This window comes from Castor canadensis, chromosome 4 (genome assembly GCF_047511655.1).
Source record: "Castor canadensis chromosome 4, mCasCan1.hap1v2, whole genome shotgun sequence".
NCBI classification, from domain to species: Eukaryota; Metazoa; Chordata; class Mammalia; order Rodentia; family Castoridae; genus Castor; species Castor canadensis.
The window spans coordinates 171,119,738-171,138,704 of record NC_133389.1 but is presented as its reverse complement, the minus strand read 5'-3'; the positions used below and the strand labels follow the sequence as shown (position 1 = coordinate 171,138,704).

The following is an 18,967-nucleotide window of genomic DNA, read 5'->3' as shown; positions in this document are numbered from 1 at the left end:
CATTAGTGTTCTGTCACAACCGTCTCTAAACCCTGTTCCTTTTTTCTTTTGCCAGCATCTCACAGTATAGCCTAGGCTGGCCTTGAATTAATCCACCTGCCTCAGCCTCTTGAGTGCTGGGATTAACGGTATGCACTGCCACACCAGCAAACCCTGTCTCTTAAGACAGCAGTTTAATAGGGCTGAGTCCACTTTTACCTGCTCTGTTAGGTCTGAGTGTCTGATAAAAAAAAAATGCCAGGTGCTGGTGACTCATGTCTGTAATCCTAGCTACTCAGGAGGCAGAGATCAGGACTGTGGTTCGAAGCCAGCCCTGGCAAATAGCTCGCAAGACCCTATCTCAAAAATATCCATCACAAAAAAGAACTGGTGGAGTGGCTTAAGGTGAAGGTCCTGAGTTCAAGCCCCACTACCACACACACACACACACACTACAGTGTTTTCTTCCTTCTTAGTTCAAAGAGCACTTGCCACTTCTGCCTCTCAAGAAGTCTCCCTGTTGAAATAGCTACTTAGGGTAGGCATGGGTTAGAGACTGCCGGTGAGGACTTTGACCATGCCTAATGGCATGCTTTACAGTACTAAGCCACTCCTGAACTGGCTGCCTAATCACAGTTTTTCAATTCTGAATTGTATCTCATTAAGAAGTAATGCTTTGGTGCGTTGGTCTGGCAGTGGTCCTCATCTGTACTCTGACACTGAAATACTTAGGTCTTCAAAAGGAGTGCTCCCTTCACCACCTTCTCTTTGCTTCCTGTGCTTGGTCAGACTGGAGCTGACCAAGTTTATTGCAAGTTTATTGCAATCACAGTCAAGTTGAAGTTTAGCCAAGGAAGAATCAGGTGCAAAAGTTAACAGGCCAGGAGATTGTTTCCCTGGCATGCAGTAGAGGGGACCAACAAACTGCAGGAAGAGACAGACTTCTACCCATGTGTGTACCCTGTGCCATGCATGCATGTGCACATGTGTGTGTGTGTGTGTGCTCATGCTTCTAGTGATGTCTGGTGTCAGACTGCTTGCTCATATGGACTTGTTCTGTTTTTCTTTATTTCCGAACAAGTCAATTTTGTGTATCTGAAAGAGAAATCATGGTAGTGGTGCGGTGATGATCCTTATCCACCCCCAACTTGCAATTCTAAAGGACAGATCTGAAAGAAGTAGTGTTTATTTTATAGAAACTGATTCTGTAAAATGACCTCTAGAATGCCCAGTGAAGTTTATGATACAGTTCACTTTACCACACCCAGTAGTCAGTGATAATGTGCTACTTGGTGATTCCAATGAGGGGAGAGTTGAGCTTAAATGAAGACAGTTGCTGTGGTTTCCTCATTGAGACATGTGACTCTTGTGTGCCATTTGCAGTGACAGGGTGCAGTCGCTGTGTTATCTTCAACTCACGAGGCAGCTTGTCTCCTGTTCATCGGATGGTGGAATTGCAGTGTGGAACATGGATGTTAGCAGAGAGGAGGTAAGAGGCAAGAGTGAGGCCAGGCTGCCAGGTGCCTTGCTCCTGCTGTTCCTCTGAGTCCATGTTGACATAGTGTTCTGATTTTTAAGCATTTTTTATTCGTATGTGATAGTTACACAGGGGGTTTCTCTGTGACATTTCCGTATATACATGTATTGAACCCTGGTTTGTTCCATCCCTCCATTATTTTCCCTCTTCCCACACTCCCCCTTAAAATGACTTCAGCAGGTTTCAGTGTTCCATATTCATACATGTATAGAAAGTACATCAACTGTAATCACCTTCTTTTCACCTCCCCTTCCCACTAGTGCCCTCCCCTTAATGTGACTTGTTTTACACACCTGTCCTTCATTAGTGCCCTCCCCTTAATGTGACTTGTTTTACACACCTGTCCTTCATTAGTGTCTGTTCCTCATTCAGTGGGGCTTTGCCTTGGTATTTTATCTATAAATATATTGTCCTTTAATCAGCCTAACCCCCTCTGTTACTCTTCCTTACCCTTTCCCCTACCTCGTTTTATTCAGCTGTTTTCAGTGCATTTCATTATGTCTTGTTCCTACATAAATGTGATGTATTTCAATATTATTCACTCTCTAACATTCTCTTATTCTTTTCCTCCTCTCTTAGTGTCCTCTAGCCATCTCACTTTTGGAAATTGTGTGTGTGTGTGTGTGTGTGTTAATGGTTGTATTTGTATCTGTCTTCCACATACCAGAGAAAACATGTCTTTCTGAATCTGGCTTACTTCACTTAACATGGCAATCTGTAGTTCCATCCATTTACCTGTGGCAAATTGATGAAATTTCATTCTTCTTTATGGCTAAATAATATTCTATCATGTGTGTATGTGTATGTGTGTGTGTGTGTGTATCACATTTTCTTAATCCATTCATCAGTTGTTGGGCATCTGGCAGTTTCCATAGCTTGGCTATTGTGAATAATGCTGCAATAAATATGGGTGTGCAGGTGTCTTTATTGTAACCTGACTTATATTCCTTTGGATAGATGCCTAGGAGTAGTATTGCTGGATCATGTGGCAGTTCTAATTTTAGTTTTTTGAGGAGCCTCCCTACTGCTTTCCATAGGGGGTTGCTAATTTGCATTTCCACCAGTAGTTTATGAGGGTTCCCTTTTCCAACATCCTTGCCAACATTTGTTGTTGTTTGTCTTCTTGGTAATAGTTAGGTAGTCTGATTTTTAACTTGGCCATTAACTAGTTCTGAGACTTGCTTAGATAAGTGCTTTAATTTCTCTGAATGTCTGTTCTCTCTTCCGTAAAGTGAAATTACTCAGTGAGATGACTGTTAAGGCCACCTCCATTACTTCAGAAGGGCATTTTCTCTGTCTTATTTCTCTATTTTGAGTGACGCTGTAGTGAATATGCCTGGCCTTGCCATTGTATGATTGTTCAATTATTTACATCAGGCAGACATCTGAAAGTAGACCTTCTGGTGCCAGGATCTGTACATTCTTAAGGCTTTTTGTAGATGTCATCAGATGGTTTCCAGAAAGGGTTTCCATTCTCATCTTTGCCAGCTTCTACAGCCTGTGATAAGAGTTTGATTTTAGAGCATGAAGAATGTTAGTGATTCATAATTTAACTTCAGGAATAGTTGTCAAGCACCTACAGGGTGGCCATACAGTCTGGAAACCTAGGTGAAAGTACACAATAAATAGGTCAGTGGTAATGCATTTGCAATACATGTTATGTTGCATGATGTCACATGAGGTGGTCAGTGTGTAGTTTAATATGCTGTGCACATTGAGTGGATATGGTGTGTTATCCCACCATCCTCTGCTGCCACCGATTGTTTATGGGTCATTCTCACTGAATAGGCCTTCATGATTTAGCATATTCCATAAGAAGTAATCAGGGGATTCAGTCTATTAGGCAATAGTGGCAAACATGGCCACTCACAAAGATACTTGCCACCAGCAGTTTATAATCTAGTGAAGAATATAGACTACTCAATACGTAATGAAATCCAGTCATAATACAGATAAACTGATCGCTAGGTTTTCTAATAACCTTGTGAGGCAAAACAAACAGGAAATGCTGGTTACATGTATGCTGATTAACTTTTCTTTTATTCTAAAAGACTTGGTAAGGCATAGATGAACTCGTTAACAAATATATTCAATACTGGCTCAGTATTATGGAATTATGATACCTAATACCTTGCAAAGACCTAGTCAAACTGTGTTTTACATTTCTAATTATACGCACCAAAGAGCCAATACACTGTTTTGTTTCCTGAGCTATTGAACTGTTGTTTTTATCTTATTCTGGGAGAGGGTATGTTCCCTGGATAATAAGGGAAGGAGTCTGTTGGCGCTCTTTTACCTCTTGGATGTCAATCCACTGTTATAATTCTTAGTAAATTCTTTTGAAAAAGTACTCAGAATGTAGGAGCAGGACCCTTCCTTCAAGGTTACAGAATTGTGGACTGTATTTATACATCTAGGGTCAGAAAACGTAGTCTCATTTCCTTTTAGTCATCTGTTCATTTCCTATTAGTCATCTGTGGAAGAGGTGGGAAAGCAAATTGTGTGAAAAAGAGGCATTATTTTTAGTTGTTTTTTTTTTTTTTTCTTAGCTGAGTAAATGTGGTACAGAGGTAAACAGCCTATGATCTGTAAGCTCTGACCCTGAGATAGGGTTTGTATTGTTCCTAGGACCTCCTTAGCCAAGGGCATTAAAGATACATTCCAATTTCTCCAGCTCCACAATACTTGCCTGGAATTTCCTTCTAAGTCACCAGTGAGTACTGACTGGAGCATTTCCAATCCACTGTGGCTGTCAGCCATCTCACTGTCAGGTTGGAAGCAAATTTGCTTCCCTGCCAGATTGTAATTAGAGGGGTTCCTTTATGGAAGAAGGTACAAAATATAAATGAACGAGTGATGATAACTGTGTAGAATGAATCATGTTGGAAAGAGAGCTGTTTTTAACGAGGAGATTACAGAACGTATCTTTAAACATTAGTGCACTGCAGAGGAATGAAGTGATTAGTGGTAGTAGTAGTAAAATGGAATTATTCTTGTCCTGTCATTTTTGCTCAGATTAGGGAGGTGGAACAAGATGTGGAAAAGACAGTGAAGCTGTCATAATGCTTCATTAATACTCTCTTTTGCTCGTCTCAGCACAGTAAAACCCTCGTGCCCCTTAGACAGTAATCACAGAGCAGACCGTCCCTGAGAGCTTGCTCACCACCCAGTTCTGAGTATCAGAAATAAGATTATGGTGTTTATTATTAAATCTGTTCTAAAAGCCTGCTACTTCTGATACTGATTTGTCTTCTTATCTCAAATATTTTAAGCATATTTTTTTCTTCTCTTGTGCCCCTCTACTCTTCAACTGAGCAAAATATTCTCTTATACTCTCAGACAGAACTCTGCTCTCTGAGGCAAAAGCTGAGTTCTGTTCTATCGGTTGTCATTCCCCATAACCATGCCTGGAAACCCAATGTGGTAAAGCAAACCAGGCCCATTTGCAGAGGCGGCATAGAATGTGATGGACAAGCAGAGGTGCATAGGTCAGACTCCAGAATTCCCCGGTTCTCCACCTAACTGGCATGGACAGTCACTTCAGCCTCTGAGCCAGTGTCTTTGCTTATAAAGTGAGGTTAATCTTGCTCTGTATTTCCCAAGGTTGTGATGAAAATCCAGTAAGATAAAGCATATAAAACTCTTGGCCAGGTGTGGTGGTGCATGCCTGTAATACCAGGAGCTACTAGGGAGGTGGAGATTGGGAGTATTGTGGTTCAGTGCCAGCCCAGGCAAAAAATTAGTGAGACTGTACCTCAGTCATTGAGCTGGGCATGATGGCACACATGACGGCTACTTGGAAGATCGTGGGTAGGCGAATCACAGTCCACAGCTGGCCCTGGCAAAAGGGGGAGACGCCATCTGAAAAGTAACGAAAGCAAAAGGGATTGGGGTGTGGCTCAAGTGGTGGGGCACCTGCCTAAAAAACTTGAGGGCCTGAGTTGAAACCCCAGTACCACCAAAAATAAAACAAAACTCTTGCCTACTTCCTGGACTTATGTGGCACTTACTGTATACCAGACACTCTTCAAAACACTTCAAAAATAGTAGCTCATGTAATCCTCACAGCCTTACAAGGTATAGATTGCTACTGTTCTATTTCACTGATGAAGAACCTGAGGCACAGGAAAATTAAGTGATGTGCCTGAGGACCCAGAGCTGGGATGTGAATGCAAGAGATTTGGTCATGAGTCAGCTATTATAACCACAGTGACTAACAGAAAGGAATTGAGAATCTAAACATGACTTATCTGTATATTAAAAAGTATCCTTGCTTGAAATTGGGTCACTTGAAAATAAACTCAAATGTTTGGAAATCCGTCTATCTGTTGCTTAACTCACAATGCTGGGGACAGAAACCTTTTATGTGAAAGTGATGTTGTAGGTAATTGAAATGTGATCCTTCAGTTCTAATTTGATAACGTTTTACGTTTCTTAATGATGCAGTTTCACCTTCCTGACCACGAATCATTATGCTGCATAGTGATACAATTTCAAGTGTGGATTTTAATTCTGTTATCCCTTCACATAGAACTGACAGTTTTTTCTGGAACTATGTTCTTGCCTCCAGTTCTACCTGCCTTAGTCCCTTCTAGGACAGACTTCAATCCACTGTGACCTAAGAAGCAGATTTTTAAAATCTGTAGATCAAAACTGACTCACCATATCATAAAGAGCCTAAGGAGAGAAAATGTAGGCTTTCATTCAAATATTTCCGTATCTTTCTTTTAAACCAAATTTGGAAATGTTTAATCCCTCTTCTGTTTCAGTTGAGGGCCAGACTTCTGAATTCCAGGTGACTGAAGTTTGTTTTTTTAAGATTTTTAGTGTAAAGTAATACCTGATTGATAGCGTGTGGCCAAGGAAAATAGAAAATTCAGCATATTAACTGTATATGGAAGAAAGCCAATTTCTGGAGCACCAAAAAATAATTGGAAGTTTGCAAATGAAAGTTTTTATCCTTAATATTTTGGGTTTTTTTGTTTGTTTTTGTTTGTATTGCAGCACGGGGGCTTGAATTTAGGGCCTCGAGCTTACTAGGCAGGTGCTTGAGCCACTCCACCAGCCCTTTATCCTTAAAATTTGTGCAGTAAATTGAACACTAGTTCTCTGTGGTCAAACGTGGAAAGTGTACAATGAAGCAAACTTTCATTTATTATGTTTTCATTAGAGCCATCCTGGCGTCCCATCTACGTTCTGGTCCCCACTAGCATTTGTTTGAAGACGGTTGTAGGGAGGACCTTTGCTGCTGATTGTCACTGGACCTGACTGTGGTTTACAGGACTTACACTTGGGCCTGGCCCGGGCAGAAGACCGGGAAGTCAGACCTGTGTTCCTCCTCTGCAATCAAATGTCCCCATGCTGTTGGCAACACAGCACATTATGTCTCCCTGAAGAGACATGGTTTCCAGGCAGCATTCCCAAACCCCAGTGATCACGAACAGAGGTGGTTCTGTGTCAGGATGGGGGTCTTCCTCACTCAGGCACACATCTCTCTGTCACCTTCTTTCCTCTCATCTCATATCCAGCAGTTCCCCAGTACCGAGTCTTGTCTTCTGTTTCAGCCTGCTTCAGTCTATTTGTGAGTGTGTTACCTCTCCCACCACCCAGAAGACACTTGTAATAGCTGTCATGTGCCAAATGTTATTAGCAACACATCCAAAATAAAAACTAGGGTGGCCCAAAGTTTTGGTGCAGTAGGAAACAAGATCAAAGCACTAGGGGCACCCCTCCTTTGAGCCACCCACACTCTTGTAGAATCTCTGAAAAGCTGCCCATGGTCACTGCGTGTCTTCTAAGGGTCACTCAGAAAAACTGTGATTCTGCCACCATTTCCTTGTTCTCAAATGTATTTTCTTTTTTTTTTTGAGATTTAACTTTCAAGATCAAGAGAAAATTCTTACTCCATGACCTGCGGATTAATTTATAGAAAATAGTATTACCTACTATTTTTACACTCATATTACATTTGGTTTTCTTTCTTCTTTTGTAGTACTGGGGTTTGAACTCAGGGCCTCACATTTGCTAGGCAGGTGCTTTTCCACTTGAGCCACTCCACCAGCACAACACTCAAATAACATTTAGTAATTAGACAGCTTGAAAAAGGCTTATTCAGAACAAGTACAGTTCATAATTTTTTGGTTTAGAGAAATATCTTTCTAAGTTCCTAATAAAGTAATTTTGAGACTTTGAGTCCTGTTTCAACAAAAACGCTTTGAGAACTTGTGTGTGACAGCAGTGGCTTCTGTGGCTCTATGAAGTTAATAGCAAGCACTCAGTGGTTAGCGCAGGGAATGGAGTACTAGCACTCGCTGCTCAGCAGAGGCTGCAGGACGGCTGCGCTGTGCATACTCACAGGAGGGAGGGACTGCTCCTGAGGTTAGGGTGGTAGGGAGGGAGAGTGAACCTGTCTGGCATGGGGCCCACCCAGAATCTCTCTTGTCTTGTCTTATCTCTCCTGTGAGTCACCCGAGACCCCAAAAGCCTTTCCAGGTGGTAGTTCACCAGATTCTGTAAGAAATAGTTTTCACTCAACTGAGTATAGATTTCAGAACCTTTAGCTTAAAAAAGAAATATGTAAAGACACTCCATAAGAATTCATAATAAAAATTTAATTACTCCCTCTTATCTATAGATTACATATTGAGCAACGCTGTAAACATTGCTAAAATTGGAATGCTTACTGAAAACACAAACATGGTACTGATTATGCTGGCCAGCTAAAGACATCGTGCAATTAAGAAGAAGTTAGTACTGTATTAATTTCTGAAACCAGTTTAAACCAGTTTAAACATAGAGGCATGCTGACTCTGGCTTTGACTCTGCTTCTCCCAGGCTCCTCAGTGGCTAGAAAGTGACTCCTGTCAGAAGTGCGAGCAGCCCTTCTTCTGGAACATAAAGCAGATGTGGGACACAAAGACCCTGGGGCTGAGGCAGGTGAGCAGCCAGTGAGGTGTCGCTGCGCTGATTGCATGGCTCATTATTTGTACAATTAAACTGTCACTTTTTAAATCACATGTTGTCCTTACAAATGCTGTTTATTCCTATACTTTTTATCTCACGATGATGTTATTAATAGTGAGCACAACTTCTTCTGGGCCAGTAAGATGTATTGCCTAACAGCTCCATTCCTTGTCCTGCATTGAAACACACAGATGCATGGAAAACCCTGAAAACCTGTTGTTAAAATGATGAAAGATCTTCCAGTTTAGGATTATTATTTGTCAAAAGCAATATGTTATACCAGCCAAGTGTAAAATTAGAATAAATTAGGGCACACAATTATAGATCTAAAAACAGATAGCAAATTTAACCCTCACTGGGACTATGAATTTTAGATTCTTCTAAATTGTTCTAGGAAGCAACAGAGGTCAATATGAGAAAGGGGATCAGGAGGGGATCAGGAAGCAGTGTAAAGATCAGTTAGAGATGAATCAACTTGGGATGTAACACATTTGCACATGGAAGTAATGCTAGGAATCTCTCTGTATAGCTATACTTATCTCAACTAGCAAAAATGCTTTGTCTTTCTTATTATTGCTTAGTAAGGGCAGAATATGTTCTGGGGTAGCAAGGAGAGGAAGGGGGTGGGAGGTAGGGGGAGAAATGGCCCAAACAATGTATGTACATGTGAATAAATGGATAAAAAAATTGTTCTAGGGCTGGTGGAGTGGCTCAAGTGGTAGAACACCTGCCTAGCAAGCATGAGGCCCTGAGTTCAAACTGCAGTACCACCAAAAAAAATTAATAAATTGTACGCCAGGCACCGGTGGCTCACACCTGTAATCCTAGCTACTTAGGAGGCAGAGATCAGGAAGATCATGGTTCAAAGCCAGCCCTGGCAAATAGTTCATGAGATTCTATCTCAAAAAACCCATCACAAAAAAGTGCTGGTGGAGTGGCTCAAGATGAAGGCCCTGAGTTCAAATCCTGTACTGCAATCAATCAATCAGTTGTTCTAGTATAAATGTATCTGGGATATTTCTTGTAGCCGATGGACTTCAATTAAAGCTTTCTTTCCCTCCCTCCTTCTTTCCCTAGAACATTTTTATTGTGAATGTTTCAAGTCCCATTTTTTATTTTAAATTAAAGAAACATGCCCCAAGTAGTCTATAGATCTCAAAGTATTTGTTGTATTAGGTACTCGTGTAATACTAAATTTCTACAACAAAATACATTTATATGGCAGCCTTAAAGGTAGCCACTCACTGAGGTGAATGTGAATTTGTACGGTTGCACCCCTATGAAGGATTCGTCTGCAGTGTGTATGTGTTAATCAGCTTCTCTGACTTCACTCACAAAGCTGCTTTTTGGTAAGGTCTAGTATGAGACTGGCAGCCAAGGCAGGAATTATTTCAGTGCTCAAGACATCCTAATGTCCTGAAATGGCAGCTGAGTTCTATCCTTAGCCCAGTTCTCACAACGCAAGTCTGGTGGTAAATAATGCAGTGCAAATGACGGGTTTCCTTCTAAAGGAAACGAAGGAATGAACACTTCATTCTTCTGCAATAGCAGCTACTAGAGAGAGAAAAGGTGCTGGTCACTAAACTTTTAGTAGTAAAAGAACATGTCAGATCAGTGATACTAATTGAGTGGTTTTAGAATGTTCTTGAATGGTCCTGAACCATAGTCTGAGAGATTAAGAGAAATAGCAAAACATATGACTGTGGACACTTGTTTCCTAATGAAGCCATGTCACGTTTAAAACTTTTCTTTGATGAAGAAAGGGAAAGATTTTCCTTCCCAAAAATCTACAGTGACTGGGCTGTTAAATGAATTTGATTTAGAAAAAACATTTTTTGGAGGTACTAGGGTTTGAAGTCAGGGCTTTGTGCTCCCAGGCAGGCTTTACCACTTGCTTTGTTTTTTTTTGAATAGGTTCACTTTAGTGCCCAGGCCTGTCTAGACTGTGATCCTCCTACTTGTGCTTCCCACATAGCTGGGATGACAGACAAGTGCCACCACACCTTGCTTTTTACTGGTTAAGATGAGCTCTCACTGTTTGCCCAGGCTGGCCTCAATCTATAATCCTCCCAGTCTCTGCCTGCTGAGTACCTAGGATTAGGTGTGAGCCACTGCACCCAGCCAAACTTGTTTTTACCAGTGCTAATTGTTTACATGAAGACAGATAATGGAGGAATGACAAGCAGTATTTGACCATTAAAACAAGGTTATTTGGAGAACTTGAGTTACTGAAATTGTCTGTCTTTCAAGTGTTGATTGATACATTGCTAAGGTGATTATTTTTCAAGGTATATCTTCCCTGCTCCCATTTCCTGACTTTTAAAGGGAAGCCTTGTGTATTAACAAAGAGGCTAACTCCTGTTTTCCTCTCCTGTTTCCCCGGAAGCATCACTGTAGGAAATGCGGGCAGGCCGTCTGTGGGAAGTGCAGCAGCAAACGCTCCAGTTACCCTGTCATGGGCTTCGAGTTCCAGGTTCGAGTTTGTGATTCCTGTTACGACTCCATCAAAGAGGAAGAGTGAGTGCTTGCCTGTCTTTGTCTGACTGCCTCCTGCTTCCTCTGTCTGATGGGTATTTAAATACAGAAATGGAAAATGATTCAAATGTAATTCTGCACCGTTGTTTGTCTCCTCAGAATTTCATAAGCCATTTCTAAAGAGAAGACTCTGTCCTAGCTTTATGACTTTTGGTCACTACTATTTAACTCAAGCTGCCCCACTGGCTAGGATAGCTGCTCACTGGACATTGCTGAGCCCCACAGCCCACAGGGCCCCGTGCAGGGACAAGTCCACATGTGGATGGTGTCCCCTTCTGCCCTGACTCGGGCAGTCCACAGGGACAGTTACCTTTAGAAAACGAGGCAAGCCTTGGCAGAGGACTGCATTGGAACCCATCGGGCTAGTGATGGAGTGAGGCTGCTGTCCAGAAAGCAGAGTTAGTGCTGTGCCACAGAAAGCGCCCTGTGGAAGGCAGAGACTCAGGAGGTGTGGCTTTCCGTTGTGTCCAGTCACACGATCTTGTTCAGTGCAGTTCCTCCTCTGTGCTCTAGGCATGTTTTTATGCATCAGCCTTTCCAGCAAAAAGGTAAAAATCAGTTATTTTGAGTGTCTTATAAGACCTTTTTTTCCCCTTTTTTTGGAAGTACTGGCATTGCACCCAGAGCCTCTTGCATACCAGGAAACCACTCTACCACTGAGCTACATTCTTAACTGTTATCAAACCTATTACAAACAGTCTTATACTTGATCTTGCTTCCTGTCATTCTTTAATTATAAAGTTGTTTTTCAAAACCATAGCTACATTTTAAGAAGCTAATTTTAACACTATTGTTTTTATGCTACCTCTGTTGCTAAAATATTTTTTATTCCTTAGCTCCAGGTACAGACAAGTGAGTCTCAATGATCTGCTTTCTCTTTGTCAGTCGGACTTCTCTAGCAACCTTTCATGAAGGAAAACATAACATTTCCCACATGTCCATGGACACTGCTCGGGGACTGATGGTGACCTGTGGGACTGACCGGGTCGTGAAGGTGAGCTGTTCTGATCGTTAGATCTCAGTTTAAAGTGCGCCACTGTCAGGCTGTGCATGGCGTTTTGGCATTTTTAGTACTTTCTGACTGGCAAGCTTGCCCTCCCCTTTTATAAGCAACCTGTTGCCTTTGTGTGCTTGCAAGTTTCCACACCCTGAGGGGAGTTAATCCCAGCAGTGTAACCGTGTTCTGGCAGAGTGAGCTGGTGAAGGCCTGCCATCACTGCAGAGGGGCCCAGGGCTTCTTCCTCCAGCTGGCTCAGGCCTTTGCTGACCACAGTCTGTAGGCCTTCCTTCCCTATTTAACGTTGCTTTACATCCTAGAAAGAAGAATTGAAAGGAATACACACACAGTTTCTCATTGAATCTCTCATCACTAACACAAGTTGAAAGTAAATGTGGGTTTTTTTTGTGGTTTTTTTTTTTGGTAGCACTGGGGTTTGAACTCAGGGCTTCACATTTGCTAGGCAGGTGCTCTACCACTTGAGCCACTCTGCCAGCCCTTTTTGGTTTGGTTATTTTGAGATAGGGTCTCAGTTTATGCTTGGACCAGCCTGGACTGAGATCCTCCTACTTAAGCTTCCCTGAGTAGCTGGGATAACAGGCATGGCCCCCTGTGCTCAGTCATTGGTTGCAATAGAATCTGGTGGTCTTTTTGCCAGGACTGGCCCGGAACCTCCATTCTCCCATTTCCATCTCCCGAGTAGCTAGGATTATAGGCTTGAACCACTGTAAATGTTTTATATTTCATACCCCTCTTGAGTGGTGAAGCCGAAATACTTCAGATTGCTAAAAATTAAGTTTGTAGTAGAACACTGTTATGATGTTATTTTCAGGTGTTGTGATGGCACTAGACTTTTTTCATATCATAATAAACTGTATTTTTTATCTCTATGTAAATCTTTAGGAGGTTTTGTATGAAAGAAGAGAATGAGAAAATTCATTATTGACACCTTCTCAAGGTGAACAGAAATAAGTTTGTCAGTGTTGACTCCTGATGTTCAACCCCATGATCAGTGCTGTCTTTTCCGTGTCTTATTTCCTTGTAGATATGGGACATGACGCCCGTGGTGGGCTGCAGTCTGGCAACTGGGTTTTCTCCCCACTGATCCAGGAGCTGTGATGTCTACACCTTGTGAACAACAGCCTCCACCAAATGAAATCCTTCCCGTGTATCTCGACAGCCACTGTCGTGTGAATGGACAGTAGCCACCTAAAAACAAATCAACATTTTTAAAAAGAAAAAAGTAAAGGTGTGTTTTAGGGCATCTGTGGCCCTTACCTGTGGGGACTAGTGTAGAAAAGGTCCATCTGTAGTGGTCCCCTGAGGGATGGACTTCTTCAGCGAAACTTCCTCGTGGACAGTAGCTAATGGGTGAGGAAAGAGTAATCTAGCAGGTGCGAATTTTCCAGGGCAAGAAATTGAACAGATAAGTTAATCCTTAGAACTTTTTACAAACACATGGCCTCTCAGACTAGCGGGCCTTCTGGGGGCACTAAGAGTCTCTGTTGTGGGAGCAGGAGTCATGGGAGAAGGGGTGTCCTCTCTTTCTTCAGGGGAGGTGTAAGAACTAACAGAGTTCAAGGCATCTCCCTACATACTGGCGGTGTGTGAATATTCTGTACTCTTACTGACAAACTTCTTAAAGATACTGTTCTTTTTGGGTAGTGCCATAATCTGTTAGCACTAGGCTCGCTTCAGTTGTTTCTCTTCCAGCCAGTGTGCCATTTCATCTGACCAAGACAGTCCACATTCTTCTCTCTCCTCCACATGTGCGCTGGGGACAAAGCTTTTCTATGGTGCTGTTAACGTGAGAGTTGCACAAGCTACCCGACCTCTTCTCATTATAGCCAGTAACGATTAGTGGGAAACCCAGCTACCTGTGTAAGGGAGGGGAAATGATCTGTTTGTGGAATGGTCTGGCCCTGCTAGCAGACATTCTATTTGTAGTTCCAAGAGAGCCCTGAGATACTGTTTAATATGCCTCTCAGAAAAGTATTCCAAAGCTTTTAAATGATGTTGGCTTTTAGACTAGTGTTTTTGATTATTTTATAGGAAGAAACTGGTGGCCCAGATCTGAGATTACCAATCAAGTCTTCTGCAGTAATTCCTAGGTTATAGGTCCCTTTCAAAACAACTAGCAAAAGTTGTTTAAAATGCATTTTTAGACAAGTGTGGTGGTACGTTCCTATAATCCTAACTACTTGGGAGGCAGAGAGCTGGAGGGTTACAGTTTGAGGCCTGTGTGGGCAAAAAGTTTATGAGACCCCCACCTCAACCACTAAAAGCTGAGTGTGGTGGCTTGAATCTGTCACCTCAGTTATGACAGAAGCATAAATAGGAGGATCACAGTCCAGGCTGACCTAGGCATAAATTTGAGACCCTGTTGAAAAATACCTAAAGCAAAAAGGGCTGGGGTTGTCGCTCAAGTGGTAGCACCTGCCTGGCAAGCGCAAGACCCTGAGTTCAAAGCCCAGTATTGCCCCTCCTAAAAATGCATGTTTAAAGCTTTTGACCACAGAATATGAAGGTGACGAAGAGATAGGAGTGGGGAGCCTATCTTCAAAAGTCAAATATTGGTGTTTGTTTTGACAGAGGAATGTGTATCCATTTCTTTAGAACTGTAGAAGTGAGTGGAGAAGGATCTAGTTTTTTAAAGGACAAATATAAAAACAGCAACAGTGTGTTTGTCAGTCTTACTAATAGATATTAATGTAAAACACTGCATGACTGCAGTAAGACACATGGTCATTCTATACAGTGAAACTAAGACACTAAATCTGCTTTTATTAGCATGGTTGTCAGGGATGAAAAAGCTCAAGGCGGGAAATTAAACTTGTCTTAATGCCCATGTGAAACAGATAATAAGGAAAGGAAAGGTGGTCAAGCATACCATGCTCTTAAATGATCTGCTTTAAAAGCTGACTTCAGTTCAGAAATAAGACTGAATGGTTTTGTTGCTCTGTATAATTTTTACATTACATCACCTGAAAAGATGTTCACAAAATGTACATTGTTAGCATAGTTTGGAAGAAAAACCGAGTAATGTTAACTTTAGAACCAGTGTTGAATGTTGAGCTTCTCCTGTTCTGGTCAGTTCAGTTCCATAATGATTCAGTCCATACAGAGGTGCTATCCTGGAGCATTTATTAAGTTCTAAAAGGAAAATAGAATGTGCTCCACCTTGCTCTGTGGAAGAATGCTGAGCTGAGGTTTTGTTTCCTTTAACTTCTGTAAAATGTGACTTCTCCATGTCTGTGGCAGATGGTACAGAAATCCCAGCTGCTGAGAAGACTCCATATCCCTCACACTTTCCTATCTTAAAAACTCTTGGTGAGAAACCCTGTGTTGCAGAGAAAATTTGAAGTTGTTTAGGCCTTGTAGGGGATTAGTATGAATCAAGGAGGAAATGTATATATGAGGGAGATTTTTGGGGTGGGGAGCCTTAGAAAAGGAAAGGAGACTGTTTTGATGTGGGCTGCTCCTCAGCTGAGCCTCTGAGCACTTTCCTTTGTAAAAATGTACATGTCAGGCTTATCTTGCCCTGTCCACATTAGGTAGCAAAATGAGGTAAATATTTTTTATAGAGGTGGGCAAAAATTATTTTCTCAGTTTTACTGACTAGCTACACAAGGAAGGTACAGATAGGCTTATGATTATTGCCTTATTTTGACTGTTTCTCTAAGCGGTCACTTGAGATCATTCTCCAGTCATAGTTTTCTGTTCTTCCTGTTCCTGAATCTTCCAGCTCATTTGTACAAATAGGGATTGAGAAGTGCAGAATGGTGGAGAAGATCCTTTTCTTTAGACCTAGGATGTCTGTAATAAGGAAATGCCAATTCTCCATTGTCGTGTTTTCAATTATCCCTTGTGAGTCCAAGTGCTAGCAATCCCCCATAGCATCAGGTAGAAACAAATCATATGCATTGCACTGTAAGTCTGTTTCTATTCTGCCTTGCTACCTACATGATATACACAAAACATACTGCTCTAAGCATACCACTTTATTCTCCCCCTCAACAATTCAGTTTGTTAGCATTTGTATTTTTTAACTGTTGAACTCCAAAGCTCCGTACCATCAAAAATTAAGTAAATAAACTGCTCAAACTGACCCATTTATGTAATAATGCCACCAACTCAGATCTAAGGAAACATTTTTTTAAATCAATTTTCAGTACTGTCTATTTCCATTACTGAATCTGATATCTCCTAAAAAGTAAGAAGCCAGTCACGATTAATGATAAGCCATCTGCTCATTGTAAATGTGAGGTTTAACAAATAAGTAATACATGCTGTATTTATTCAAGTGTCTATTGCTTAATTGTTCATTGTGAGCAGACCATTGAATGCCTCATCTGTTTTCTGCAGTTTACTATACAAGATCTCTTTGAATAAGTTGAAGTTTAATTGTGTAGCGGATTTATATTAGAGTACACTTCAAAGTGTTTTTCTCTATAGTCTTTTTTGACTGGGGACACAAAAGGTCATGTGAATTAATTACAAACTTTGTTCTTCTACTAGCTATGTTTCTAAAAGATGTGGTGCCCCGTGAATCCCAGACAGGCTAGAAAACTTTGTTCATTGCTCCTATTTGTGGGTTCTGTTTTTGTGTTTTTTGGAGAATATGTGTACAATAAAAAATTCCTTGCTTGTTACTGTGCTGCTTAATTTAGTTTTTGTTATGCTTGATCCAGACATAGGACAATAATAGTGGCTGTCACTTATTTGGCACCCTCTGCTGGTGCTTCGGCTACATTATCTTACTCAGTTCTGGCCACACTTCTGCAAGTATTTCTCCCATTTACATTTTACAGATGAGAAAACCCAGAAGATTCTGTCTGTCTGTCCATCTGTCTGTCTGACTTGAAAGCACATGCCTTGTCCAACACACCCTGCGCCTACTGTGCCAGCAGGTCCTGATGTGTGCCGGAGGCAGGTGGTGTGCTCTGTGCTGTACTTTTGCAAGGCGTGCCTGAGTGACCAGTCAGGGGAGCTCAGGATGTCCAGGCTCTCTGACCACATTGAGCTGTGGAGAGACCTGCGCTCCACGCCCCTCTGCTCCACCTCAGCAGCTCAGCCGTGAGGAATGGGTGGAACCAGTAGGTCAACTGAAGCCCTGAAATTGACCTAACCCTCAGGTTACTGTTACTGTATGTCTCTCAGAATCAGATACAGCCTTCTTTCCTTTCAGCATCAGAATACTTTTTCTAACAAAAAGAAAAAGGAAAAACAAAGATACTACTGAAATATGTTAAATAAAGTTTAAAAAACAAAACACTTTAATCCTACCACCCAGAGAAGCGTCATAAACTTATGCCGTGTATCTTTCCAAGGTTTTTAAAATACATGTGTAACACACACTTACAAATCTCTTTGACGGAGCATACTTGTTTTTCCGTTTGACACACTATGGATGATTTGTCCATAAAAAGCAGGTGACTACATACGCATGTCAGTAGTTTTAACTGCCTACTTGGCTGCTGTACACATTGGCGAGTCCGGTGTCCCCAACCCTATTGAGGCTGGGCTAGGCCTTTTGATCTGCTTAGTGAACACAACAGGGGCAGAAGCTTTTCACTGTGGGCTTGAGAGGCTCTCTACCATGACCGTCTCTTCCACAGTGATCATGGGAACATGTGGAAAGGGGAGTGTGACACCAAGTCATGCCATGGCCCACAAGTACCACAGACCTGAGGTGGGCTTAAGCATGAGCAAGAAGATCTTCACTGTTTTAGTCCACTGAGGTGGGTGTGGGTGTGGTCGCAAGTGTTTTAACTGCAGCATGATCTAACGTGTACAGCTGTATTCATTTTGATTTTGTGGTACTGGTGTTTGAACTCAGGGCCTTGTGCTGCCAGGCAGTCACTTTACCACTTGAGCCATACCTTTGGCCTGCAGTATTCCATTCTTGCATTATAAAAGAAACCATCTTTTATTTCACCAGTCCCATGTTGAAGTTAGATTATGCAAGTTGAGTAACTCTTATCCAAAATGCTTGGAAGTAATCCAGATGTTGGAGTTTTTTTTTTTTTTAATTCTGCAATATTTGCATAGACTTTTCCAGTTGAGTATCCCTAATCCTGAACTTTGAAATGCTCCAAAATCTGAAACTTTGAGTGCTGGCAGGATGCTTTCAGATCATTTCAGATTTGGGATTTTTGGATTAGAGATGCTCAACCTATGTAAATTTAGATTATTTATTATTTTAATTAAAACTTTAAATAGCTGGACACCAGTGATTCATGCCTACAGTCCTAGCTACTTGGGAGGCAGAGATCAGGAGGATCATGGTTCCAGGCCATCCTGGGCAAATAGCTCATAAGACCCTATCTCAAAAATGCCCAACACAAAAAAGGGCTGGTATAGTGGCTCAAGTGGTAGACTGCCTGCCTAGCAAGCCTGAAGACCTGAGTTCAAACTGCAGTGCCAGATGCACACACACAAAAAATACCCTGAATTAAAAGGAATATTATTCTGAGCAATTGCACGTTGATTTATTGATTTAGCAGTACTGTGATTTGAACTCTGGGCTTCACACTTACAAAGCAGATGCTCCACCACTTGTGCCATACCTCCAGCCCATTTTGCTCTGGTTATTTTGGAGATGGGGTCCTGTGAACTATTTGCCAGGTCCAGCCTCGAACTGTGACCCTCTCAATTTCAGCCTCTCAAGTAGCTAGGATTACAGGCATGAGCCACCAGCAACCGGCTCTTCCCATTCTTTGAAGATGCCACGTTAGGCTGAGTATGCAGAAAGCTCTGTTGTGCCCTTTCCCTGGAGCTTTTGGAGTCAGAGGAATTAAAGAGCAATTTCTGTAAGTCAGGAAAACTGGTTGAATTAACCCACATGACATGAAAAAAGAAGAAAGGGAAAAGACGGCACATGGTCAAACAGAAATGAGTTCATTTCTGGATTGACTTGTTCAAAAAACAATGTCTTAGGCAGGTGATCTGGGTAC

At 41.7% G+C, this 18,967-nt stretch overlaps 1 protein-coding gene across 1 annotated transcript in view; it reads left to right on the top strand.

Moving 5' to 3' along the window:
* The window catches only part of Wdfy1 (WD repeat and FYVE domain containing 1), a 49,096-nt gene extending 32,433 nt beyond the window's left edge, over positions 1-16,663 (top strand). The window contains exons 8-12 of the mRNA XM_020179393.2: positions 1,363-1,468; positions 8,351-8,452; positions 10,866-10,996; positions 11,900-12,008; positions 13,057-16,663. Of these exons, the coding sequence (XP_020034982.1) occupies positions 1,363-1,468; positions 8,351-8,452; positions 10,866-10,996; positions 11,900-12,008; positions 13,057-13,116 (508 nt within the window). The 3' untranslated portion in view covers positions 13,117-16,663. The remainder of the gene's footprint in view (positions 1-1,362; positions 1,469-8,350; positions 8,453-10,865; positions 10,997-11,899; positions 12,009-13,056) is intronic.
* Positions 16,664-18,967: the final 2,304 nt, after the last annotated feature.